General features: G+C 58.4%; 1 protein-coding gene across 2 annotated transcripts in view; it reads right to left on the bottom strand.

The window, feature by feature from the left end:
* Positions 1-1006: 1006 nt before the first annotated feature.
* Positions 1007-23263, bottom strand: part of TNFRSF8 (TNF receptor superfamily member 8) — a 62813-nt gene continuing 40556 nt past the window's right edge. For both annotated transcript variants that reach the window (XM_045859165.1, XM_045859166.1), the window contains exons 9-16: positions 21305-21457; positions 17454-17547; positions 17006-17151; positions 15664-15765; positions 15475-15528; positions 9413-9438; positions 6350-6611; positions 1007-2969 (exon numbers count right to left, since the gene is read on the bottom strand). In XM_045859165.1, coding sequence (XP_045715121.1) covers positions 2728-2969; positions 6350-6611; positions 9413-9438; positions 15475-15528; positions 15664-15765; positions 17006-17151; positions 17454-17547; positions 21305-21457 — 1079 coding nt within the window. In that variant the 3' untranslated portion in view covers positions 1007-2727. The remainder of the gene's footprint in view (positions 2970-6349; positions 6612-9412; positions 9439-15474; positions 15529-15663; positions 15766-17005; positions 17152-17453; positions 17548-21304; positions 21458-23263) is intronic.

The raw sequence follows: 23263 nt of genomic DNA, 5'->3' as shown, positions 1-23263 counted from the left end.
AAAAGCTGGGGAAATACCCTGACCAGTGGAATAAGGGAAACTGAGACCAAATAATTAAACAAGGCCGAACAATTTGAGCAATTTACAGCCGGCTAAGGAGTCACGAGACCCTACCTAACCAAGGACACGGGAGCAAACGGTTTACCCGTTCCAGAGCGTCCAGGGACAGGCCAGCCTCAGTCCTGGTCCCCCTTCGGCAATGTTCTTTAAAAATAAAACCAACCCAAAAATAATCCCCAACCCCCCATATAGGTACATTTTTGACGAGTCAGCCTATGGAAGGAGCCGCCCCCAAGACCTCCCCTAGGATCCCCGCCACCAAAGAAAGATAAAAAGCCTCAAGACGTAGGACCCTCACAAGCACCCCCTGGAGCCCGCGCCCACGCCTCGGGTCTCCGCTTTCTCCTGAACTCGAAGGGAGCCCACGAGACCTGCAGCCAGGGGAGCAGTGGGCAGCGGCAGCTCGTCCGGGCTGCCCCCTCCCCCCGATCCGGCCTCCGAGGCTCCCCTTTCCTCTTTCTTTCCCCTGTTGCTCCTTCTGCCTTTCGCGCTTCCTTGTTTCACTGCCCCCAGCTGTAGTAAACGTACTCTCAAAATCACCTGGACGCGTGCAGTGAAATCTGTCCTACGCGAAATCAAGAACCCACAGGCTATCATCGGCTGGCCCGAGGCAGCCCCGGTACAGGCCCGGTCCCCGTCCAGTCACATGACCATGGCCCCAGGTCTCCTTCCTTCACCCCACAGGGCAGGCAGCCACAGTCCCGGCTGTCTGCCTGGGGTGGGAGCGGGCCTCAAACTGACCCCCCTCCCTCAAGCTAGGACCACAAAGGCAAGCTGGGCTCCCCCCAGCTCAAGCACAAAGCCTAGACCCCCATGCACCCCTTGGTCCTCGCCCCATCACCCCCAGGCTAGGGCATACCCTCTGCTTTTGCGACTCCTTTTCCCCATGTGCCGTGGGGCTGCTTGGCACAGCCCTTTCTGCAAACACCCAGAGGGAGCCCGGTGTACAGCAGCTTTATTCTGAGAGTCCCCGGAGGCAGGCCCGGACCAGGCAGCAGGAGTTACACGGAGGAAGGGTCCTGGGCAGAGGGGTGGAGAGGGATCCCAAGAGGTCCTCCAAGACTCTCAGCCCCAGTGCAAGTTTCCTCAGCCTTACGATCATTTTCAAGGATCAGACGGTTCTGGGAAGGGCTCCCGGGCGAGGGAGCGCGTCCTTTCATTACGCATGTGTCAATAGCCTCACGCCAAGGCTGCCGAGCCCCTGCCCACTGGGCGTGTGGCGTCCTCTTCCACGCTGCACAGCTGCCCACACGGGCATTTGGGCAAGTATCAGACGTCCCACAGAAACTTCTTCAGGTCCCGGTGTCCCAGCCTCTCCAACTTTCCCCAAAACATCTGAGTGGTTTCAGAAACTACCCTGGGACGCCTGACCCAGCCCCAACTTCCTCCAGAGAGGAGCGGGCTGGTGAGTAAACAGCACTTGGGGGCCTGGCTTCCAGCGGGTAATTCCAGGAGTCTCCCTGCAACCTGAGTCCCAGGCTGCTGCAGTCATTGTCAAGGCCACGGGTCTGTTTACACGCGTCTGAAAGCCCCTAGGAGAACCGAGGGGAGGAGAGCCGCTGGCTAATGGAGGGATTATTCTCTAGTGTGAAAAGCAAAAATCCAGAAAGGCAGATTAAACCAAGCAAAACCCTTCGCCACTCCACCCCCACAGTCCAGGAGAAGGCGGAACGTGGTTTTGGACGTGCACGTTCCCACCCCGGGGTGCGGAGCGACGGCAGAGAGAGGCAGACCAGGCACCCTCAAGAGTCTGCGCGCGCGGCGCATCTAGGGTGGTGCCCAGAGCGGGTGGTGCCTGCCGGGCAGGCCAGGGCCCAGAGGGGCGCGCAGGTCCTCGTCTGTGGGTGCGGCGAGCTCCTGAGCAAAGCAGAGTGGGCCCTTCTCCGGGTGGCAGCTAGGTGGGCAGCGTCTTTGACGGGGGCGGAGGCCACAGCTGCTGAGGGTCCTGAGATGCCTCCCGATGGGAGGACCCACTGGGAGGGACATTCTGAGATGAGCGAGTGGATCCTAGGCCGTGGCCCACCCGCTGTGGGGCTACAGAGGAGGACGGAGGAGGGGGGTGAGGGGGAGAGGTGGCACCAGGAGGGTCCCACTCAGCCCAAGCAGCGTTGGAGGCCTGGCCGGGCACTCCCCCGGGCACAGGGCAGAAACGGCGGCTGTGGCCGAGACGGGCCAGCCCACAGAGCCCTAGCCCTCCATCTGGACTGAGGAGAAACCACAGGCGCTGGCTCAGTGCCCGAGGGGGCCGTGTTAACAGTCACTGGGGTTGTCGGCACGGTAGCAGGGCCCCGTAGGTATCACTCCTGAGGCCCAGGGCGAGGGTGTGGGCCTCACGGCCTCTGCCGCAGGTGGGCTCCAGCCCTGGGGGGTGGGTCCAATGCCCAGGGCCCTGGGCCATCTGTCTGTTGCTCCAGCAAACATCGCCATTGCGATTCGGCACCTGGTTGTCTGGGCTGCACACTCCATAGCCCTAGAGTAGGGGGTGCAGGGTGGCTGGGTGGGGGCATGGGTAGAGACCAGCAGACCCCCTTCTGCATGGGCTGGCTGGTCGCCACTGGGTGCTGGACACTCGGTTCAGCCCCCTTGACCGTCGGCCCGGTCCACCCTCGCCGCCCTGGCTCCCAGGGAGCACCCCGAGGTGCTCTCGGCCCCAGCCCGGGCCGGGCCTCATTTCCCAGAGGCAGCCGTGGGCGAGGGGTCCTCCTTCCCTTGCTCCTCCACTGAGAACATGACATCTCTGCAGCTGCTCAGAGGGGGCTCCGTCTCCTGCTCCGGGTAGTGTGCATGGTCCACTTCCAGACCCTCCTCCAGCTCGGGCCCCGCCGGCCCCGCCGGGCCCCGGCCCTCGGGCGCCTCCGTCTTCACTGTCCCCACAATCACCGTGTCAGCCTTCATGATGTAGATCTTCTCTGCAAAGCGACAGGGTGGGCGCGGTGAGCAGGCCAGAGCCCCAGAGGGGGGGTCCCCCTCCCAGCTCTGCCCCACCCCCCCACTGTGTGGCCTCAGGCAGATGACACAACCCCTCTGGGGTACAGGAAGCCCAGCCAGCCATGGGGACGGGGTAGGGAAGGAGAGAACGGGGTTGGGAGAGGAAGCAAGTCGAATCCAGAACAGTGGCACCGTCCAATGTCAGCTGTGATGGGAAAATAAAAGTGAAACTAACAAAGATAACGGCAGCACCCGGGGGCTCACAGGCAGGGCGGCCTGTGCCGGGCGCCACTCGGGACACCTTCCGCACCTGAGCTCCAGAACCCTCGCGTCCCTTTCGCCAGGTGGACAGTCTGTCATTGCCCTACCTACAGATAAAGAACCTGAAGCCCACACAGGTTGAATGGCCTGCCCGCAGTCACCAGGTAATTAGCAGAAACCCCCGAAGAAACGTCAGGTTTGCTGCCCTTCCTGCTCCTGTCCTGGTGCCTGCAGCGGAAACCCGGGCTGACCGGCGTGTCCCGGTTTGGCCAGGATGCTCCTGGTTTTAGCCGTGGAAGTCCCCCGTCCCAGGGACCAGCAACCCTGGACGGCGGCTGGTCACACCCTGCAGAAACCTGAGCCCTGTTCGGAACACCAGCGGCTGCAAGCGACGCGGACAGCTCTGGGCGGGGCAGGGGGTGCATTTCGGTGTTTACTGCTCACGTCTGTCCGTCTCCCACTGGAGGCCCCCACGGCTGTCCCTGCCCGACCCAGAGCAGGACTGCTGGGGCATGTCACTCAGGAGAATGACCAGCCCAGCCCACCAGAAGTGTGACAGCCCGGGTGCTCCCCACCGCCTGCTTTCGGGGGCTTGGGAGGCTCAGGGGAGCTAAATGAGCTGCCTGCAAAGCTGGGCAGTGCGGAGCCGGAGCAGGGCCTTGGGCCAGGTCAGCTGACTTCGAGCGCCCGCCAGTCGGCTTCTGACGGCCTCAGGCTCAGTGCAGGGTCCCCGCCCCCAGCTCCCCAGCCCCGGGATCCCGGAGCTGGGGTGGGGTAGGGAGCTCTGGATGTCTCTGGGTCACCGGCGACACCCCTCTTCTTCAGGAACCCCCAAAACATTCTTGCAGCCCCTGTCCCCTCAACACTATTGCAAAATGCCAGCCCTTCTGTTCTGGCTTTAACACCCCCGGGAAAGGGAGAAGTCCCCGAAATAGCGGCAGGAACTAAAGAGAAGACGAAGAGACAGACGAGCCACACCCCCAGAGAGAACAGGAGCTGGGGCCCCGGCCACACTCGCGTCTTCACTGAGACCTGCAGGCCCCTCGATCTGGGAGGGGGGCGGGGCCAGGGAGACGGAGAGGAGCAGGAGTGGGGTGTCCAGGTTAAGGAGGCCGAAGTCGGGGGCCAGACTATCGCTCCCCTCGCATTCCCTGGGTCCTGACCCTCCAGCTCTGCCCACCCCCCTGCAGTGTGCCCCCCACCCAGAGTGAAGGGGGGAGGGCCTTCCCAAAGCCTCTTAGACTTCCTGCCTCACCGAGGGCTTCCAAATCCAGGGACACGGTCATAGTAGGCTGGGTAAGTCAGGGGAGAGGGGCTTCCCTGCCCTGGGCCAGGCGCTGGGGGGAGTGATGGAGCTCAGGCCAGAGCTGGGTCCTCCTTGGGAACTGAGCAAGGCAGGGGGTGGGGTGCTCCTCTGGGGTGGCATCAGCAGGAGAAGAGGCCTACTGTCCTCTGGGTGTCCCAAGGAACCCTCCGAGGCCTGTCCCGCTCACCAGCAAGGCTCACAGGCTGGCTTGGTTCTGGGCGGGCTGCCCGTGGCCCGGCCCCGCGCCCAGCTGTCCTGGAGTCTGGTACCTGCCTCCACCGCCACCCCCCAGACACTCCCGGGGCCCCGCCCCTGAAGTTCCGGGCACTGAACTCACAGGGGCTCGAAAGTCCAACTTAGGGTTCTTAGGAAGTTTGAAGGAAGTGCCTTTGGCAGTATTTCCCCAAAAACACTCTTTTTAAGTTAAACTCGCCACAAGCTGCAATTCCAAAAGTTTCTGTATGAAAGACTCTGCCCCCGAGTTCTACCCACCGCCGCCTGCCACGGAGATGTGCCGGGTAAGGGCCCCTTCGGTATTGTCCGAGCGGCGCCCAGCCTCCCGAGAAACTGGACATGGGGCCCCTGAGGCCCCGCCCCAGGGGGCTCACAGACAAGTGAGGACGCAGGAGAAGGTCACACACACACACACGGTCACACTGCTCGGTGCCAAGGACACTGGCGGGGAGGCCTGGAGTCTGGGGAGCAAGCACAGCAGAGGTGCATCGGGTCTAGACGGCAGAGTGGGAAGAGCAGAGAAGGCCTCCTGGAGGAGGAGGCACATGAACAGGGTGCTGGGACATCGGAAATGCAGGTGCAAGGGGAGGGAGCTGGCTGCCCCAGGCGAGGAAGCAGCTCCCCCAGAGATGCTCGGAAGTGAGAGCGCGCCCAGTGAACGTAGGAAACTGCCACTGAGCGGAGTCAGGACATGCGGGGTCAGGGGGCAGGTGAGTCTGGTGGGGAGAAGGCAGCTCGTGACCAGCCTTGGATGCCGGAATAAGACTCCTAGAATTCATCCTCAAGTCGCAGGAATCCCTGGAGGGTGTTAAGCAGAGTGTAACATGGAGAGGCACACGGCTGGGGAGAAGCATTCTGGTGGCACTGGGGTGGAGAGAAGGGACAGAGGAGGCGAGAGGCCTGGGTGAGGCCAAAGCGGGAGGTGTGTCCGCGCTGGAGGGCGGCCACGGTCCGGGAAGCGCTGGCCTCCGTGCCCGCAGGGACCGGCGGTGGTGCGGACGCAGCAGGGGTCTTAGGGTCCTGCGTGGGCCGAGGGCCGGGGAAAATCACCGCATGCACCCTCCCTCCGCAGTTTCCCCAATTGCGAAAAGGGGAAGAAGACGCCACCCTCAGAAGGTTGTGTGACAGTGAGATGTGACGTCTGCGCGGTGCCCGGAATGCATCAGACAAGTGACAGCTCCGATGTGATGTCACCGTGTGTCTCCCTCCGGGCCCCCTCGGGGGCTCGTTGTTGGAAGCTGGGGGTGGCATTCCCTCTTCTCCTTAGTCATGGTGGCACCGAGCAGGGGGTGCCCCTTCCCCCCACCCCCCCACCCCCCGCTAAGACAGCGTCAGGTGATTCTCGCGCTGGCCCTGTGAAGCCGGCACCGCCACCGCTGCTGCTCCACGGGCCACCCAGGTGCAGGGTGACACGTTCACAAAAGCGTCTCCCACTTACCAGGGCCTTCTGGACCCGGGGTCTCTGTTCTCGGTTGGGGGCCCAGGACCCAAGGCCCAGCACCATCACCCCGCTGCCCTCTCACCCCGACCATGCTAGGAACCCCAAATGAGCGAACTCACCTATCCTGTTGTTGGTGTTCTCCGTGGTCACCCGGGGCTCGGGGAGGTCCCTGGGGGACGAGGGGCCCCCACCTGGACTGGCGCCCAGCAGCGGCTGGCTCTCCCGAGGAACCGGCTGGCTCTCCCGCAGAACCGGCTGGCTCTCCCGCAGAACCGGCTGGCTCTCCCGCAGAACCGGCTGGCTCTCCCACGGAACCGGCTGGCTGGTTCGCCCCAGATCTCCAGTGGAGGGCTCTGCCACCGAGACGACTGTCTTCAGGTCCTGCGGGCACAGAGGAGGCGGGCGCTGATGCGGGGTGCCCCAACCTGCCCCCTCCATCCCCGGTCTCCGAAGGGCGAGCCCCATTTCCTTCACCCCTGTGAGCCCCAACCAGCCCCCCTCGCTGCTCCGGAGCTGCCACACACGCCCCCGGGCTTCTCGGCCCTGACAGCCTGACCCACCTGTGCCTGAGGTTCTGGGAGAAGTCACGCTGCCTTGAACTCGTACTGACTAATGGGGATGGTGGCCAATATCCCATGTGTGTACCCCACAACAGGTTCATCCTCACGGCCACCCCACGAGGTCACTGATACCAGCACCCTCTTCATTTTACAGGCCAGGAAACTGAGGCACAGAGGAGTCACGTGACTTGCTCAGGGTCAGAAAGTGCCCACCCAGTACTCGAACCCTGGCATCTGGCTCCAGAATTCACGTGTGGAAGGGCCAGTCTACAAGTGTCAGCTCCAGGCCACCCAACTGCCCGGCCCCAGCCTCTGGGGACAGCAGTCTGTTACGATTACACTAATGAGTTCTAAAAATAGCTACGCCTTCAGGAAAGTGTGGGTTTAGTTTCTCACTTTCCTAGGTGAGTGCAAAGGGGAAGCGGTCTCATGTGGAATGTTCTAGCGGGTAGCATTTACCTGCTGCCTTCCAAATGGAATGAGATTGAGTAACTCAGAAAGTGTACCTACATGCTTCTGAATATTATAACAATTTGAAATCTAAAAGACAGCATTTTTTAACAATTTACTATTCATGTGTTGGCCCATGTAGCCATATAAGATATTCTATTATTTGCAAATCATCGAATCCTTTTTTCTTATTTTGTTAAGATTTTATTTATTTTTTTAGAGAGAAGTTAAGGGAGGGAGAAAGAGAAGGAGAGAAACATTGATCAGTTGCCTCTCACATGCCCCCAACTGGGGATCTGGCTCGCACCCAGGCATGGGCCCTCACTGGGAATCGAACTGGCAACCTTTTGGTTCACAGGCTGGCACTCAACCCGCTGAGCCACACCAGCCAGGCTGAATACATTTGTCATGAAATTTCTCGGTATTTGACAGCAACTTGTCCGACCCAAGAGTATTTGAATGTGATCTCCCACAATTTAAAATTGAACTTGGCCCTGGCTGGTGTAGCTCAGTGGACTGAGCGCAGGCCTGTGAATCAAACAGTCACTGGTTCAATTCCCAGTCAGGGCACATGCCTGGGTTGCAGGCCAGGTCCCCAGTGGGGGGGTCCGTGAGAGGCAACCACAAGCTGATGTTTCTCTCTCTCTCTCCTTTCCTTCCCCTCTCTCTAAAAATAAATAAATATTTTTAAAAATTGAACTTGTATTGTGGTTCTATTACGTTTAAAAACAAAGGATGGAAACCTTTCTCCACGTATCAATGGGTTATTTTTCTTCTCTTTAAAACTGCATTTCAACAGAGCTATGCTTAGAGAAACACACTTATATTGGTTAATAGAATGCAACTCAAGTTGAACTTATTCTACACAATTTGGACCGAAAACTTGGTACATGGTTGAAGCATCACGAAGAAGAATCTGCGATCTGGTCTGTTTTCCGTTGCAGGGGTCTACAGATCACCCATCAAGTGCGGATGAAGGAGACAGCAGGGACCTGGAGAAACCGACCCCAGCCTTGTCTCTGGAAAGGGCACCTCCGGCCCTGAAGGAGACTGTGAGACCGGTGTGACAAACCACCGTCACGCTCCAGTGTCGGTCTGCGAGCGCAGTAACGAGTGGATGCTGAAGACAGTGGGGGTGCCTACATGTGCACGGGAAACTGTCAACACGATGCTATTTAGTTAATGTTACATGTCGATTGCACACGGTCCACGTATAAATGCATGAGTTCAGAGAAAGTAATGGAAGATTTGGTAAGTGAGAAAGAAGGTGGGTGAGTCAGACATGCCTGAGACCCAGCCACGGGGAGGGCCTGGTCCTGCCCCCGCCCTCAGCTCCAGCGGACACTGCCCCAGCTCCCGCTGCCCAAGCTGCCCCTAGGGGCTGGGCACAGAGCCGGGTGCCTGGACAAGCCCAGCGAGGACCTGGGGTATGGGTCCCCTCCTGGGTGGTCGTAGGACTAGCGTTAACAGTCGTAAACGCCCAAGCCCAGCGCCTGCGTGGTGCGTACTCCATAAAAGGCAGATGTAGCTGGGCCTGCTGAGAGGCAGCTCGGGGTGGAGCGCCAGCTCGGGAGCCACCCGTGGGGGCTCGGATCCTCGCAGACCGGCTCTCCAGCTGTGGGGCCCCCTTTCCTGTCTGGGCCTCTGTTTCCTCCTTTCTAGACCAGGACAGCAGTGCCGACCGCGGCACTCGGTAAGGACCAGAGAGAACGCCGAGAAAGCGCAAAGCCAGGTAGGTGCCTCGCTCACGGGAGACCCTCGATACACGCACGATAGCTAAGTTTTTTTTAACAATTCTTGCTGCTGATTGGCCACCCCAGCTTCGAGGATAAGACTCTGGGAGGAGTGAAGGAGAAAAGGGGAAATAAACACAGGCTTCCTCGTGACCTGACCACACCTGGCACCCAAAGTGGCCAAAATCAAATCCACGGTCTGGCAGGCCTTTCTGGAAGTCCCCGGCGGGGTGAGCCAGGAGCCGGAGGCTGCTGCTGGGGTGGGAGGTGGGAGGGGTGGCCAGGGCCTGGCTGAGGCCCCGCTCTGCTCAGAGCTCCCTGCATGGGGCAGACCCAGCATGAACTTTCGGGGGGACCACACAGTTCTCAGCACCAGCAGATGGGTTGAAGAGCCAGATTTCGGGGCGCCAGGCTAGGGTGGGGGTGGGGTGGTACTTACCGCCTGGTTCTTCTGGGGCCTGGGATCTGCAAGGAGGAAAAAAGTGGTCACTTCACCAAGGGAGGGTCTGGCAGCGGCTGGGTCCTGCCCCACCCCTCATGTGGGCCAATGCCACCCCCTCGGCTCCCCAGCACTTGCTGAGGCTCAGTTAGGCCCTCGGTCTGGAGAACTGTGGGCAGATTTCAGGGTCCACGCCCACGCCACCCAGGCCAGGGTCACCAGGGCTCACTTCCCCAGCGGCCGTCAGGGAACAGGGGGACCACCTCTCCTCTGGCCACCAAGCCAGTCAGCACGCTGGACCCCCCCACCCCCACGCACCCACGCCCCCCCACCCCGCCGCCCCAAGGCACACAGAAGGAATGGCTCAGGAGCGGCACACGCCCCCCGGGAGGCTCCGCTGACTCAGACACTGGTCCCCAGCAGCTGCCCCCACCTTGCAGCACTCGGGGGTCTGGAGGGCCCAGGTCAGCGTCAACACCCAGAGGACCTCGGGGCAGGCCGACGGAGAGTGGGCGACGGGCCCTGGGGACGTGCTCTGAATCCCGTGTTGGACCTGCGGCAGCCAGGCCGCCCCGGAGCCCCTCTCTGGCTCAGGCCACTCTGAGTTCAGTTCTCTGCGTACTGCGCTTTCAAAAGCCCACGTGGGCCGCCTTTGGGGAGACCAGCTGCTCCCTTGGGTGGGCTCGGAGCTGCTGACGCAATGACTCTCAGGGCACAGCCTTCATCCTCTCCTCCCAAACCCCCACCCTCTGCTCCGGATTTTTTTTCTCCCACTGAGTAGGGTGCCAGGTCCTGGCCAAGTGTACACTGACATTTAGCCATGGCCCAGGCATCTGGTCTACCCTAGAGCCCATCAAACCCCAGGCGCAAGCCGTGCCTGCAGAGGAGCGCAGCCTTTTCCGACTCTCTGGGAGCCGCCTGCGGAGACGAAGAGTACGTTCCTGTCCGGTGTGTGTGTGCCCGACCCGAGAAACCTGCTAGAGAGATGCCAGTATGCCAGCTACACCACTTCCAGAACGTGCTCTGGGGAGCCACCAGCCCTGAGTCCCCACTGAAAACCCCGCAGAGGCTGGCCAACCACGATGATGACACAGTAAGGAGACAGACGGGGCTGTGTGGAACACGAGGTCAGCTTGGGAAACACTCCTATGTGCCCCTTTAAATGCCTGTCAACAGGCCTGGCTGGTGTGGCTCAGCGGATTGACCACCAGCCTGCAAACCAAAGGGTTGCTGGTTCGATTCCCAGTCGGGGCACATGCCTGGGTTGTGGGCCAGGTCCCCAGTAGGGGGCACTCAAGAGGCAACCACACATTGATGTTTCTCTCTCTTTCTCCCTCCCTTCCCCTCTCTCTAAAAATAAATAAATAAAATATTTTTAAAAATAAAAAACAAATGCCTGTCAACAGACCAGAACAATGATGAAAAGAAGTACGTGTATAAAACGACCCAATTCTTCTTTCTGGATTTAACACACCTGGCACGCTTACTGAATCTGACAACTGCCGTTCCCGGCAGCCTGGTCACCTCAGGCAGGGCAGCCGGGGCTTCTCCCCACCAAGCCACCACCTTCAGAAAATACTCTCTGGCCTGAGGCACATTCTTTCAAATGATGTCAGTGAAGCTGAATCTCCACTCTTAGTGGCTGATTCTGAGGTTTGCAAACAGCCCGCTGTGATTTGGTGCCAAGTCACTGGGGTAGGGGGTGGTCTGGGGGGGACAAAGTACTGAGACAAAAATGAACAAAAACGATAAAACTCAGTCTCGGAGAGGATGTGGGTAAATGGGAACATGGCTGCTGCGGGCGGCCCTGGGAACCGGTCCCACCGTTCTCACACCCTCTGACCCAGTAACCCCTCTGCTCCGAGGACACGCCCTCAGGAAACAACCAGAAAGAAAAGAAAAGGCCGTTCCCAGCGAGGGTGCTTGCAGTAACCGAAGAGCTGAAAGCCAGCCAGATGCCGACACGCCCGAGGGGGAGGCCATCCTGGCAGCTCACCCCGGCAGTGACCTCGCCTCTCCCAGCCTCGGTCTCCACTGGAAAAGGGGGTGGCCTTTGGAGGGGTTCCTTGAAGGTTAAAGGAGATCTTGAAAAGGACGATGGGTAAAAACTAAGCACATCTGAGTAGAGTGCGGGCTTCAGTGAACAGCACTGTATCAATACTGGCTTGTTGGTTGTGACAAATGTATCACACTGATACAAGATGTTCATTACAGAGGGGGGGGATGTGGTGAGTCTGTGTATCAACTTCTCAAATGTTCTGAACATCGGCTCTAAAAAATGAAGTCTACTTAAAATGGTTTCACACTAAAAAGGGGAGGTGCGCAGGACCCCCGCCTAGCACACAGTGGGTCCCTGGACCCACGCCATCACGACACACACGAGATGAGCATCTGACACTGACCCTGGCGAACCAGCGCGGAGTAACACCAGCGTGAAAGGGCAGAATGCAAAACGCAGGAGCAGCTGCCTCCAGCGCCTCCAGCCGGCCCACAGCCACCTCCCGCTGATCCACAGCCGCCTCTAGCCAGCCCACAGCCGCCTCCAGCCGGCCCGGGTGCTCAGCTACAGGCTCAGAACGCACTGTGCTGAGTGCACGGGTTGATTGCGAAAGAGCTCTTCCCTTAAAAGTGTTGCCTCAGTCCACAGTCTCCACTTACTGGTTTCACTGCCTCTGGAACACTGACCTTCCCGTAAACACGCCCCAGGACAGGAGTCCGGGGACACGCCAGGCATCAGCGGCCCTCTTGGGACAGCGCGCGGCACCCCGGGGCTACCCTGAGGGCCACTGCAGCTGAGCTCGTGGGTCCGGGCTCACGTCTCGCCCTTGGTCCCGTCCACCTCGGTCCCTCTCCCTTTCGGTCCCGTCCCCTCGCTGGCTGGAGGTCTCAGCTGCTGTGGGAAGCCAAACGGACCCAAGGACACGGTTTGGCACAGAGGTGTGGCCAGGCTTTGGCAACCGGCACATCTCGGTTCAAATCCCGCACTCCCTGCAGACGGAGCTGGAGGACTCCAGGGCGGGGGCAGGAGAGGACAAGCCAAGCCGGGAACATCTTCGCATAAAGAAGCACTCCAAACGCAAGAGGGTGGGGACGAAAGGACACCGGGGCCAGCGTGAGGCGGCCCTCTCTGACCTCACGGGGGCCGATTCGAACATCAAACCGAAAAAGACGGCAGCGGAATGAAGCAGGAACCCGTGAGTCAGATGTAAACACACAGGTAAAGAGGAGGAAAGTCTGACGCGGACCAGGTCATTTACATATCCTCCGAGTGTCTCCCCTCCGAGTCCTTGGCAGTCACCAAGGGGACAGGAGCACCGTCACCGCAGGGGGTGGGGGGGGGAGCCTGGCACACGCCACCCGAATCCAAGTGAACCGCGGCCAGAAACGGGAGCAGGCGGCACCTGGGAGGGCGGACGCCACCAGGAAGGGCTCCACGTCGCTCCAGACGGGGGCTCTTCCCGCCAGAGACGCACCACAGCAGACAGGGCCGGGGGGTGGGACACCCACAGAGTCCCCGGTGGGGTCTTCAGAAGCGGCAAGGTCATGAACACGCAGGAAGAGACAGGAACGGACCCCGCATCACGGAGACAGGACAACCCAAGGCGACACGAATTTTGGCACTGAGTTCTTCTCTGAAGGACATTATTGGGGCGAATGAAGAAACCTGAGTGGGGGGGTCTGGGAATCAGTCGGGGGCGATGCGTCAGGGGACGCCTCTGATTTTGATGGTTTTACTGCGCGCGGCAGGGCAAAAACACGCCTCGCTCAGAGGAAATACCCACGGAAGCGTCAGCCATGACGAGGTGCTAAGTCAGCGACTTACTCTCAAACGGTGCAGGAAAAGGGAGTTCTTTGCACTGCCCTTGGGACGTGTCTGTGAGTTGGAAGTTGTTTCAAATGAGCAACACCACATTTTTTTTTTTTTTCCAAACTAAACCTGCCTGGATGAACTGATACAGCGATGACTTTCGTGTCCATGAAAACGAAAGACTGAAAGAATTTTAACCAGAGTTTCTCAGCCAGAAGTGATTTTCCCTCCAGGGCACACGTGACAATATCTGGACACACGTTCAGTTGTCCCAACCGGGAGGTGCTCCTAGCAGCCGGTGGGTCTGGAGACCTGGACCCGACACCCTACCGTGCACAGGACCCCCCCCCCCGCCCCAGCAAAGAATTACCCGGTGCCGCACGTCGATAATGCGAGGGTGTGAGACCCTTTTTACAAAAACCTCACCACCCACAGTAACAACGAAACCCTGCTCGTAACCCACAGGGCCCTAAACATCCTCCTGAGCCTCTGGTGCCCCATCTGTGAACGGAGGACAACGGCAGTGGCTGCCTCCCAAGGATGCTGGGAGCGGGGCGGGGGTGGGGGAGGTCATGTAACGCCGGTCACCAAGGACTCACGCCGCAAAGTCCAGGCAGTCCGGGAGATGACTGGTGAGCACATCATGGACACCTGCCCGACCCTCCACGTCCTGGGCAGGGCTCCCACTCCCATCCTGCTACCCCTTTGGCACCTGCCGCTGGTCTAAAAGCCCAGGAGAGCAAGGACAGTTCTGCACCCACTAGGAGCCACCCAGCCACGTGAGTGTCTGCACGAGAGCGCACAAATGAGCGAACACTCCCTCACCCCGGCAGCACCTGCTGCTCCATCCCAAGGGAACGAACGGGGCGTCCACCCTGCACCGTCCACTCCCAGCCTGTGCCCTGCGTGCTGACCCTGGCCTCACCTCCCGGCCCGTGCCTGGGAGACCCAGACCACCCCCCGACCAGGCACCCACCGGAAGCCGGAGGGCCAGAACCAGCCACCACCGAGTCTCAGGGCTCAGGGTTCCTTGCAGAGCTGGTTTCTTAAGGGCAGGTGCTATTTTTTTTCTCTCTCTCTCTTTTTTTTTCTGTATGTGACAAAACTGCTGTCACAAAGGTTCGACGAAAAAAATAAACTGACGGCAATGGAAATTCTAATACTAGAAAAATGTCAAGAAAGCAAACACGGGTTTCAATGAGACTCGGAGCCTGACAGCTCATGGAAAAAGGCTTGAAACTATCAAAACACAAAAACCCCCCTTGCGGGGGGGACCCGGGCACCTGCCTGCGAAACTCATCAGATGCAAACCGTGCCTCCGAGGACCGTGTTTTCCTGCCCAAGTCAAAAGTGGGGGGCCACGGGAAGGCTCTCCGAGGGTCCCGGAAAGATAGGGGGCAAGGGGGCCACCGCCCGGCCTGGGGCTGACCCCTGGGCGCCCGTGGGGCCGTGGGGTGGACAAAGCTTGGGGGGAGGAGGAGGAAGGTTCAGCTCCGAGCCCTCTCTACACACAGAGCAGCAATCTCAAGGACCCCAGCGTCTGAGTCTGGAGTGGCTCTTAGGGTGGGCAGCCCGGGGCCGGTTATCTGCCTCCTTAGAAAAATAAGATCATCCCGCCCTGGCTGGTGTAGCTCAGTGGATTGAGCTTGGGCTGCGAACCAGGCATCGCAGGTTCGATTCCCAGTCAGGGCACCTGCCTAGGTTGCAGGCCACGGCCCCCAGCAACCGCACATTGATGTTTCTCTCCCTCTCCCTCTCCTTCTCCCTCCCCCTCTCCCTCTCTCTCTCTCTCTCCCCCTCTCTCCCTTCCCTCTCTAAAAATAAATAAATAAAATCTTTAAAAAAATGTTAAAAAAAAAAGATCATACCCCCACCGCCCCTGGGGTTCCTGGGCGGGGAGACCCTGCAGGGGGGAGGGGCCTGCCTGGGAACCAGACAGGGAAGCTCAGACCATTCAGGTGTGCTCCCTCCCCAGAGGTCGGGGCCCGGCACCCAGGTGCTGAAGAGGACCCTGCCCTGCCTTGAAAGGGGCTGCGAGGGAGGAAGAAGACACTCGGTACCAGGTGTCTGGGAGGCCCCTCCCCCCAGGAGCGATCTACCGCCTGGACGGGTGGGGAGGGCGGGGCTCCGGAAGGCTGCCTGGCGGAGCTGGCCTGGAGCCTGGGCAGCATCGGAGAGCAAGAACCACCTGGAACTCAGGCAGGCCTGGGGTCCCCGGGGAGGGACGAGGCCCCAGACGCATGTGACCACTTACCCACAGCCTCCTGCTGGGGCCGGAAGGTCGGCACTGGGCGGCACAGGTGGAGCTCTGCAATGACACCCGGACGGGGGTGCTGGGTCTCAGACAGCCTCAGAGGTCAGGGCAGGGAGAGCCCGGCCGGGGTCGCACCAACACCCAGCGCCCCCCACCCCAACCCAGGGCCCCAGGGTCCCGGCCACTCACTCTGCCGAATCCACTTCCAGCAGGTCCTTCGGTGGTACACGAGGAAGGAGACGGAGCCGAGGACGACCACCAGGGCCACGACCACCCAGAGGAGCACCGAGCCTGGAACACAGAGGTGGTGGCCCTGCACGCTCCACCCCGAGGCTGGCGGCCCCCGAGGTCCGCTGTACGGTGGTGAGCCAGGGGCCCTTTCCTGCGCCCGCACCGAAAACCAGACCCCGCATCCGGCCCAGCCCTCGCCCACCTGCCCTCCCTGCCCCGGCTCCAGGGAGCCCATCGGGGTGGCTTCCTGGTGGAGAAAAGAGCGCCCCGTCCCTGGAGGGCGGGGAAGGGAGGGGTCAAGCGGCCAGGGGACTCCAAAAGGACAAGGACCGGGGGGCTGTGGAGGAGGCACACGGAACGTGCATCCCCACCAGACGGGGGCCTCGGTGAAGGCGGGCAGCCCTGGGCCACGGGCACCGTTCCCATCACCACCTCCATGTGACAAACGAGGGAAATGGAGGCTCTCGAAGGTTAAGGAACTCGGCCAAGGTCACCCCAGGGTAAATGACAAAATCTCGGCTCAGGCCAGGCCAGGGGGCCTCCCAGGGGGGACTCCACACACTGAACTGCCACCCGGGTGTATTTCTTTACATCTTAGTTCTGAACTTGCCTCCTTTTTCCTTTTGTCGCTTGGGGAGATCATGAAACTAGTTACCATTTTCAGTGCATTTTTAGGTGCCCAGAAGTGGTTTTGTGCCAGAGAAGTGCTTCTCAAACCTGAATGTGCAATCTCCTGGGGACCATGTTAAAATGCACATTCTGACTCTGTAGGGCTGGCGTGGGGCCCATAATTTGTTTTTCTAACAAGTTGCTGATGCTGCGAGAACTGTCGGCCCGAGAACTACCGCCACCTGGTGCCCAACTCTAGAACTGCAAGTCCTGGAATGAATGGCACTTAGAGCAAGCGAAGGTCTCTGCTCTGCACGGAGCTGGTGGTGAGCGGCTGGCTCCATGCTTACCTGGCATGGTACATGCTATTACCACTTTATATGGGGAAAACTGGGGCTCAAAGGCATTAAGCAATTAGCTGCAGTCATAAAATCATTTGCCAAATATCAATAATTTCTGAGTAGCAATTATGGGCCATGAGCAGGAAGCTGTGAATGAAACCCCTACTCACAAGAATTAAGGAATAATAGCTAGCAAGTGGCAGGGCCCCAGCCCCAGCCCCAGCCCAAGAGGCCAGAAACCCGGGGTCCACCTTGGTCCCCCAACCCAGCGGATGCCACAACCCCGGGAGAAGCCTCCTGCCTTCTGCCCGCGTGGGAGGAAGGCCCCGCCTCCTGGGCATGACCATTACCTGAAACCTGGATGGGTCTTCCCGTGGAGGGGAAAGAGACAGGCGCACTGGTTGAGATGGAGGCGTCCTCCCGGGCGTGAGTGGCACCCCCTCCGAGCCCTTGACTGGCCTGGGAGTCGGCTGGGGAGATCTGCGCGGGGCTGGCGCTGTGGGCAGAGAAGCCGGAGGTAGGAGTGATGGTGGCGATGGAGGACGGAAGCGTGAGCTCAGAAATACTTCCCTCCCTCTGGAGATTGTGCAGGCGGGGCCTGCGTCCCCAGACCCTCTGCCCGCCGTCTCTGCCAGGCACTCCAGGGGCAGGGCCTGCCTGTGGAGGCCTGCAGCCTTGGTGCCAGCCCAGAGCCCGGCACGAGCTCTCCAAAAGGACTTGCAGGTTTGGTACAGAGATCCAGCCCGAGCCCCACCGCCGCTCCCAGTCCAGGTCCCCCAGAAGGGTCCGTGGAGTCACCTGTTAGGAGCCTTGCTGTCCTCTGGGTTGGTGCTGCAGTTAAGGTGGGTCCCCGGGGAAGGCGGCGCATGGCTGTTGTCCCTCTTAGCTGCACCTGCAAAGAGTGGTCTTAAACATCAGTGCCAAGGAGCCTTACCCGGCAGGGACTGGTGACTTCCAGGGAGGCAGCACGACCACAAGATCCCCACCCTCCGGGGCTGACAGGCTGGTGGGGTTCACAGATGTGACTCAGGGGTCCCACGAGGGCACACGAGGTCCCTGAAACAGGGGACTCAACATAGCCAGGCCTCTGGTGCACATTTGTTCACAGAGCATCCTTCCTAGCAGTCCAGAAAGTGGGAACGGCCTGAATGTTCCTCCACGGATACACCCAAGTAGTGTATCTCTACCCTGGGATGTTGCTTGGCAACAAATTCACCAATGACGCACCCTATAAGGGGTTACTATCCAAAATAAATGAGGAACTCATACAACTTAGCACCCAAAAGAAAATGCAATGAAAAAACGGGCAGAGGACGTGAACAGACATTTCTCCAAAGAGGATGCAGAGATGGCCGGCAGACGTATGAAAAGACGACCAACATCGCACATCAGGGAGATGCAAATGAAAACCACAACGAGATCCCCTCACCCCCGTCAGAATGGCTGTCATCAGTAAATCAGCCAAGAACAGGTGCTGATAAGGATGCAGAGAAAAGGGAATTCTTACGCACTGTTGGTGGATTGTAAATTGGTGCAGCCCTTATGGAAAACAGTATGGAGCTTCCTCAAAGAAATTAAAAATACAACTACCAGCCCTGGCTGGCATAGCTCAGTGGATTGAGCGCGGGCTGCGAACCAAAGTGTCACAGGTTCGATTCCCAGTCAGGGCACATGCATGGGTTGCAGGCCACGGCCCCCAGCAACCGCACATTGATGTTTCTCTCTCTTTCTATCTCCCTCCCTTCCCTCTCTAAAAATAAATAAAATCTTTTTAAAAATTATTTAAAAAAATACAACTACCACTGACCCAACAACTCCACTTCTGTTTTTTAAATGTTTTATTTATTGTTATTTTTTTTTTAGACAGAGGGCAAGGGAGGGAGAAAGAGAGAGAGACAAACATCAATGTGTGGTTGCTTCTTATGCATCCCCTACTGGGGACTTGGCCCACAACCCAGACACATGCCCTGACTGGGAATCGAACTGGTGACCCTTTGGTTCACAGGCTGGCGCTCAATCCACTGAGCCACACCAGCCAGGGCCACTTCTGGTTTTTTAACTAAAGAAACCTAAAGTACTAATTTAAAAACACATATGCACCCCTATGTTCGCTGCAGCATTATTTACAATAGCCAAGCCACAGAAGCAGCCTCAGCGTCCGTCGACAGACAAGTGGATAAGGAAGCAGTGGCACAGACATGTGATGGAATATTACTCGGCCATAAAAAAGAATGAAATCTTGCCATGTGCAACAACATGGATGGACCTAGAGGGGATTATGCTCAGCGAAATAAGCCAGAGAAAGACAAATACCATATATGATCTCACTTGTACGTAGAATCTGAAGAACAAAATAAACGAACAAACAAAAGAGGAACAATCATAGACACAGAGAACAGACCAGTGGCTGCCAGGTGGAAGGGGAGGTGGGGGGCTGGGTGACAAAGGTGAGGGGTTTCACAAGCACGAATGGCCACACACGAGAAGCCACAGGGATGCAAGTTCAGCACAGGGAACAGAGTCCATACTACTGTAACAATGATGAGTGGTGTCAGGTGGGCACTGGACTGGTCAAGGGGATCATTTTGCAGGTCACATCACGTCTAATCACTGTGCTGTACACCTGAACCTAATAGAAGACTGAACATCAGCTGCCCCTGAAAAGTTAAATGAGTAAATAAATAGGAAGCACGCCTACTACGTCCAGGCGTGGGTGATTCCCGCTCACCCTGCTGTGCCTCCAGTAGGGGCTTCCATCCTGAAGTCTCATATTTTCCAGGTCAGCTACACAGGGAAAGTTGGGGTCCCACCGTGGGTGCAAGGCCTGGAGCCCCTAATGACCAAGTGGGCAGGTAGGGTGTGCACAGAGGGAATGACAGACTCCCTCGGACACAAGGCCTGGAGGGTGCCCGTGTCCCTATTCAGAAGGTCACACCAAGGTGGTCCCCAGGCCCAGGCTGGAGCTGGGAGGTCTCCAAGGGCCTGCCCGCTGCCGACCAGTGGATGGGGACTGACCGGAGGGTGCAGGAGGAGCAGCGAGCAGCAAACGCAGCCCAGAGACGCCTCTTCCCTCCGCCATGGCCCCCCAGCGCCCTCTACGGGCAAAGCTCAACATCGCGCTCACAGGGAGAAAGCCTTCTGTCCCTAAAGGGTGGCCTGGGACCTGAGAGGCGCTGGATAACAAGCACACTTCTGAAAGCCATCTCGCGTGCTCTGGTCTGTGCTGTTCCTGTTTCACAGCACTCTGGTCTCACTCTGCAGACGTAACAACTTCTCGGATGCTCCTGTGGACACCTCTGCATTTTCTTTGAGTTCTCTTCTGTTCCTGGGTTTGCTGATGCTTCAGCTGTAGTAAGGTTTGGGCATATCTTGGTACTCTCTGGTTTCCCTTGAGGCCTGATAACCTTGCCTGCTCATTCGTATTCTCTGCAAAGGACTGTACGGAATATTCCAGTAGCTAGCGGGTTCCTTCTGCTGCGGTGCCAGCCTGTCCCTGGCCTTTCCGTGACGGGTCTCTTCCCTGAGTGGGGGGTCCACCTGCGTGCTCTGGGGTGCCCATGGGCGTGGGAGCTGGCCGCCCTCACTCAGTGATGGAGCGGCGGCCCGTGCTCCCAAACACACACAGAGGGCTCCGTCCTGGAGGGGCGGCCCCTCGCTGCTGGCCCTGGCTTCCCCCGGAGCCCCCTTCCGTGTCTTCGGCCAGAAAAGTGGATTCTTTTCACCAGGAGATAAAGACCCCAGATACCTGTTCAGACGGGCCAGTGCCCCTGGTATATACCATTGTTACAGATTTCTAAAAGGTTTATTTTCAAGACGAAGTTACAGTTTGCAATTCTCCATTTCACCCCCATCCTTGATTGTACGTGCCAGCTCTGAGCCGAGAGCCTCTCCCGTGATCTTATGAGAGAGCTGCCCCTCCCCCCACCCCCAGCCCTCGCGGAGCGGATTCTGGGGTGAGCTCTCCTCCACCTGGCTCCGCTTGTCACCACCCTTCCGTCTGTTTCCTGCCCTCCAGGAATTTGTCGAAATCTCTCAGCTGCTGAGGAACCTGGGTTTTTTGTTGCTGTTGTATTTCCATGTCAGGAGTTTGTACTTTTCTGGATTCCGGCAAATGTCCACCGTCTTGAGCTGGAAGCCCCTTCATAAACTTTCTATTCATCTGTCTTGAGTCAATAAAACAGTCTGGCAAGCAAGTCAAGATTTTACCAGCCCAACAGTTGGAGGAAGAAAAAAAAATTTTTTAAGATTTTATTTATTTATTTTTAGAGAGAGAAGGGAGGGAGAGAGAGAGAGAGAGAAACATCAATGTGCGGTTGCTGGGGGTCATGGCCTGCAACCCAGGCATGTACCCTGGCTGGGAATCGAACCTGCGATGCTTTGGTTTGCAGCCTGCGCTCAATCCACTGAGCTATGCCAGCCAGGGAGGGAGAAGAATATTTTTTTAAAATCTTCATCAGAACCTCTTACCAAAATGACCCGTTTGGATTTCATGCGAGTCACTGGACCTCACTAGTCAAAGAAAACACGAAGCCCAAACCTGACCTAATTAACAGCTGGGGTTGAAGGTCACCCTACCCCGTGGGGTGGGAGAGGCTGGGCTGAGGGGGTACAGACCTCAGCACCCCCGGCTAGGGGTGCGGACCGCTTACCCTGGAGCTGGGCGGCCGTCTCTGGTGGGACCACGGGGCAGGCGACGCAGCGGGCACAGGTGTTGGTGGCTGACGTTTCACAGAACATGCCGGGCCGGCATTCGCAGACGCGAGAGGAGTTCCACGTGCACGGCGTCTTCTCCACGAGGTCGTCTACGGGACACGGGGCAAGGTCGTAAGGAAGGACGAGGGATGGCAGAGGCATGGGGTGCAGAGAACACCCCAGGATGGGAGGGCGGAGATGCATTTCCCCAGGAGCAAACGCTCACTTCACTTGCCACTGAGCTGACTTTTTGGCGTGCTCAGATACCTCTGCGGAGTGGAAGAAGGCAGACGAGAAAGGTGCACTTCCTCTATGATTCCATTTCCAGAAATGCAGCGCACTGCACAGTGTGGGGAAGCAGATGAACTGCCTGGGGATGGGAGTGGGGGTGGGGGTGGGGGAGGGGGCGGGGGAGGGATGATAAGGAGGAAACGCTGGGGGTGATGGGTAGTTTATGACTTTGACTGGGGCGCCCGTTTCACACATGCGAACATATGTCAAAGCCCACATGTTGCACACTTGAAACACATGCATTGTATTACACGCTTACTCTATCTCAGTGGCCTGTTAAAATAACTCGGAGGTCAGGGGTGCGTGGGCGTGGGCACTGATGGACCAAGACTGACCACGACTCCAGGGGTCTTTGAATCTGGGTGGCGGTCCCCCAGCGTCCCTGCTCCCCTCTTCTTCTCAACAGCTTTGGAACTTCCAGTGATGAAAAGTGTTTTTTCCAAAATCAAAAAATAGAATGCCAGAGGTTTTATAAAAGGAAAGGCACAGTAACGCACTAACATGCATGTGCAGATGGAAGACAAGGCACAGTAACGCACTAACATGCGTGTGCAGATATTCCGCGTGCCCTACTCATGGGAGAACAGAGTCACGGCGCCGGTGGGTGACACACAAGTGACACGCTCAGGAAGGACACGTCTCTGGGACAGGACACGTAGACACCTGGCATGATAAAGATGAGGGGCCTCACAGCCTCTTCCTGCCACCTCCAGAGCGCAAACGGGGGGCGGGGTGCGAAGGGGACTTGGGGTACTTGTGCAGGGGGCAAGAGCGCACTCAGCCATGCGCGAGACGACTTGAGACCATGACCGCTATGAACACAATCGCATATGTGCCAAGCAATGTTCTCGACACTCCACCTGATTAATTCAGTGGGTTCTGCTTCATGGCCACAGCTCTCTGAGACAGTAGTGGTACTGTGCCCATTTTACAGATGAGGAAGCTGAGGTGCAGAGAAGCCTGCTGGAGCTTCTAAGCTACCAAGTGGTAGAGCCAAGATTTGAACCCTGGCACTTAGGCTCCAGAACCCATTCTCTTAGCCCCTCGCTGTCCTGAGGGGCTTCAGTTACGATAGATGAAGGAGTTCGTGGGCCCAGAGCCACCACCTCTCGTTTCTCCGTCTGACACAGTCGCTGTGACAGATCGTCTTTTTCCCAAAAAGAGCCACAGCAATAGTTCGGGCCGCATCTGCTCTTCCAGAGCCCTGGCACGGACCCACCAAGAAGCTTCGTGTTTCTTTTTTTTATCCTCACCGAGGATGTGCTTATTGATTTTAGAAAGAGGAGAAGGGAGGGGGAGAGAGAGGGACAGAAACACCGATCAGTTGCCTCCTGCACATGCCCGGGGAATGAACCCACAATCCAGGCATGTGCCCTGACCGGGAATCGAACCCGTGACCTCTCCATTTATGGGTTGATGCTCCACCCAACTGAGCCACCCTGGCCAGGTCAAGAAGCTGGATTTTTTTTTTCTTCCCTTGACTCAGGCAGGACCTGTGACGACCTCAACAGCTAGAAAGTGGTGGGAGCCGCACCACGTGGCTTCAAAGGCTAGGTCATCAAGAGGGATGTGCCTCAAGTGAGCCGTACAGAGGCTGACACGGGGAGGACCTGAAGGCAGCTGGC

The sequence above is a fragment of the Phyllostomus hastatus genome, unplaced genomic scaffold (genome assembly GCF_019186645.2).
Source record: "Phyllostomus hastatus isolate PE091 unplaced genomic scaffold, TTU_PhHast_1.1 phas_scaffold_182, whole genome shotgun sequence".
NCBI lineage: Eukaryota > Metazoa > Chordata > Mammalia > Chiroptera > Phyllostomidae > Phyllostomus > Phyllostomus hastatus.
Note: the sequence above shows the minus strand (reverse complement) of the source record. Positions and strands in the feature narration are given on the sequence as shown.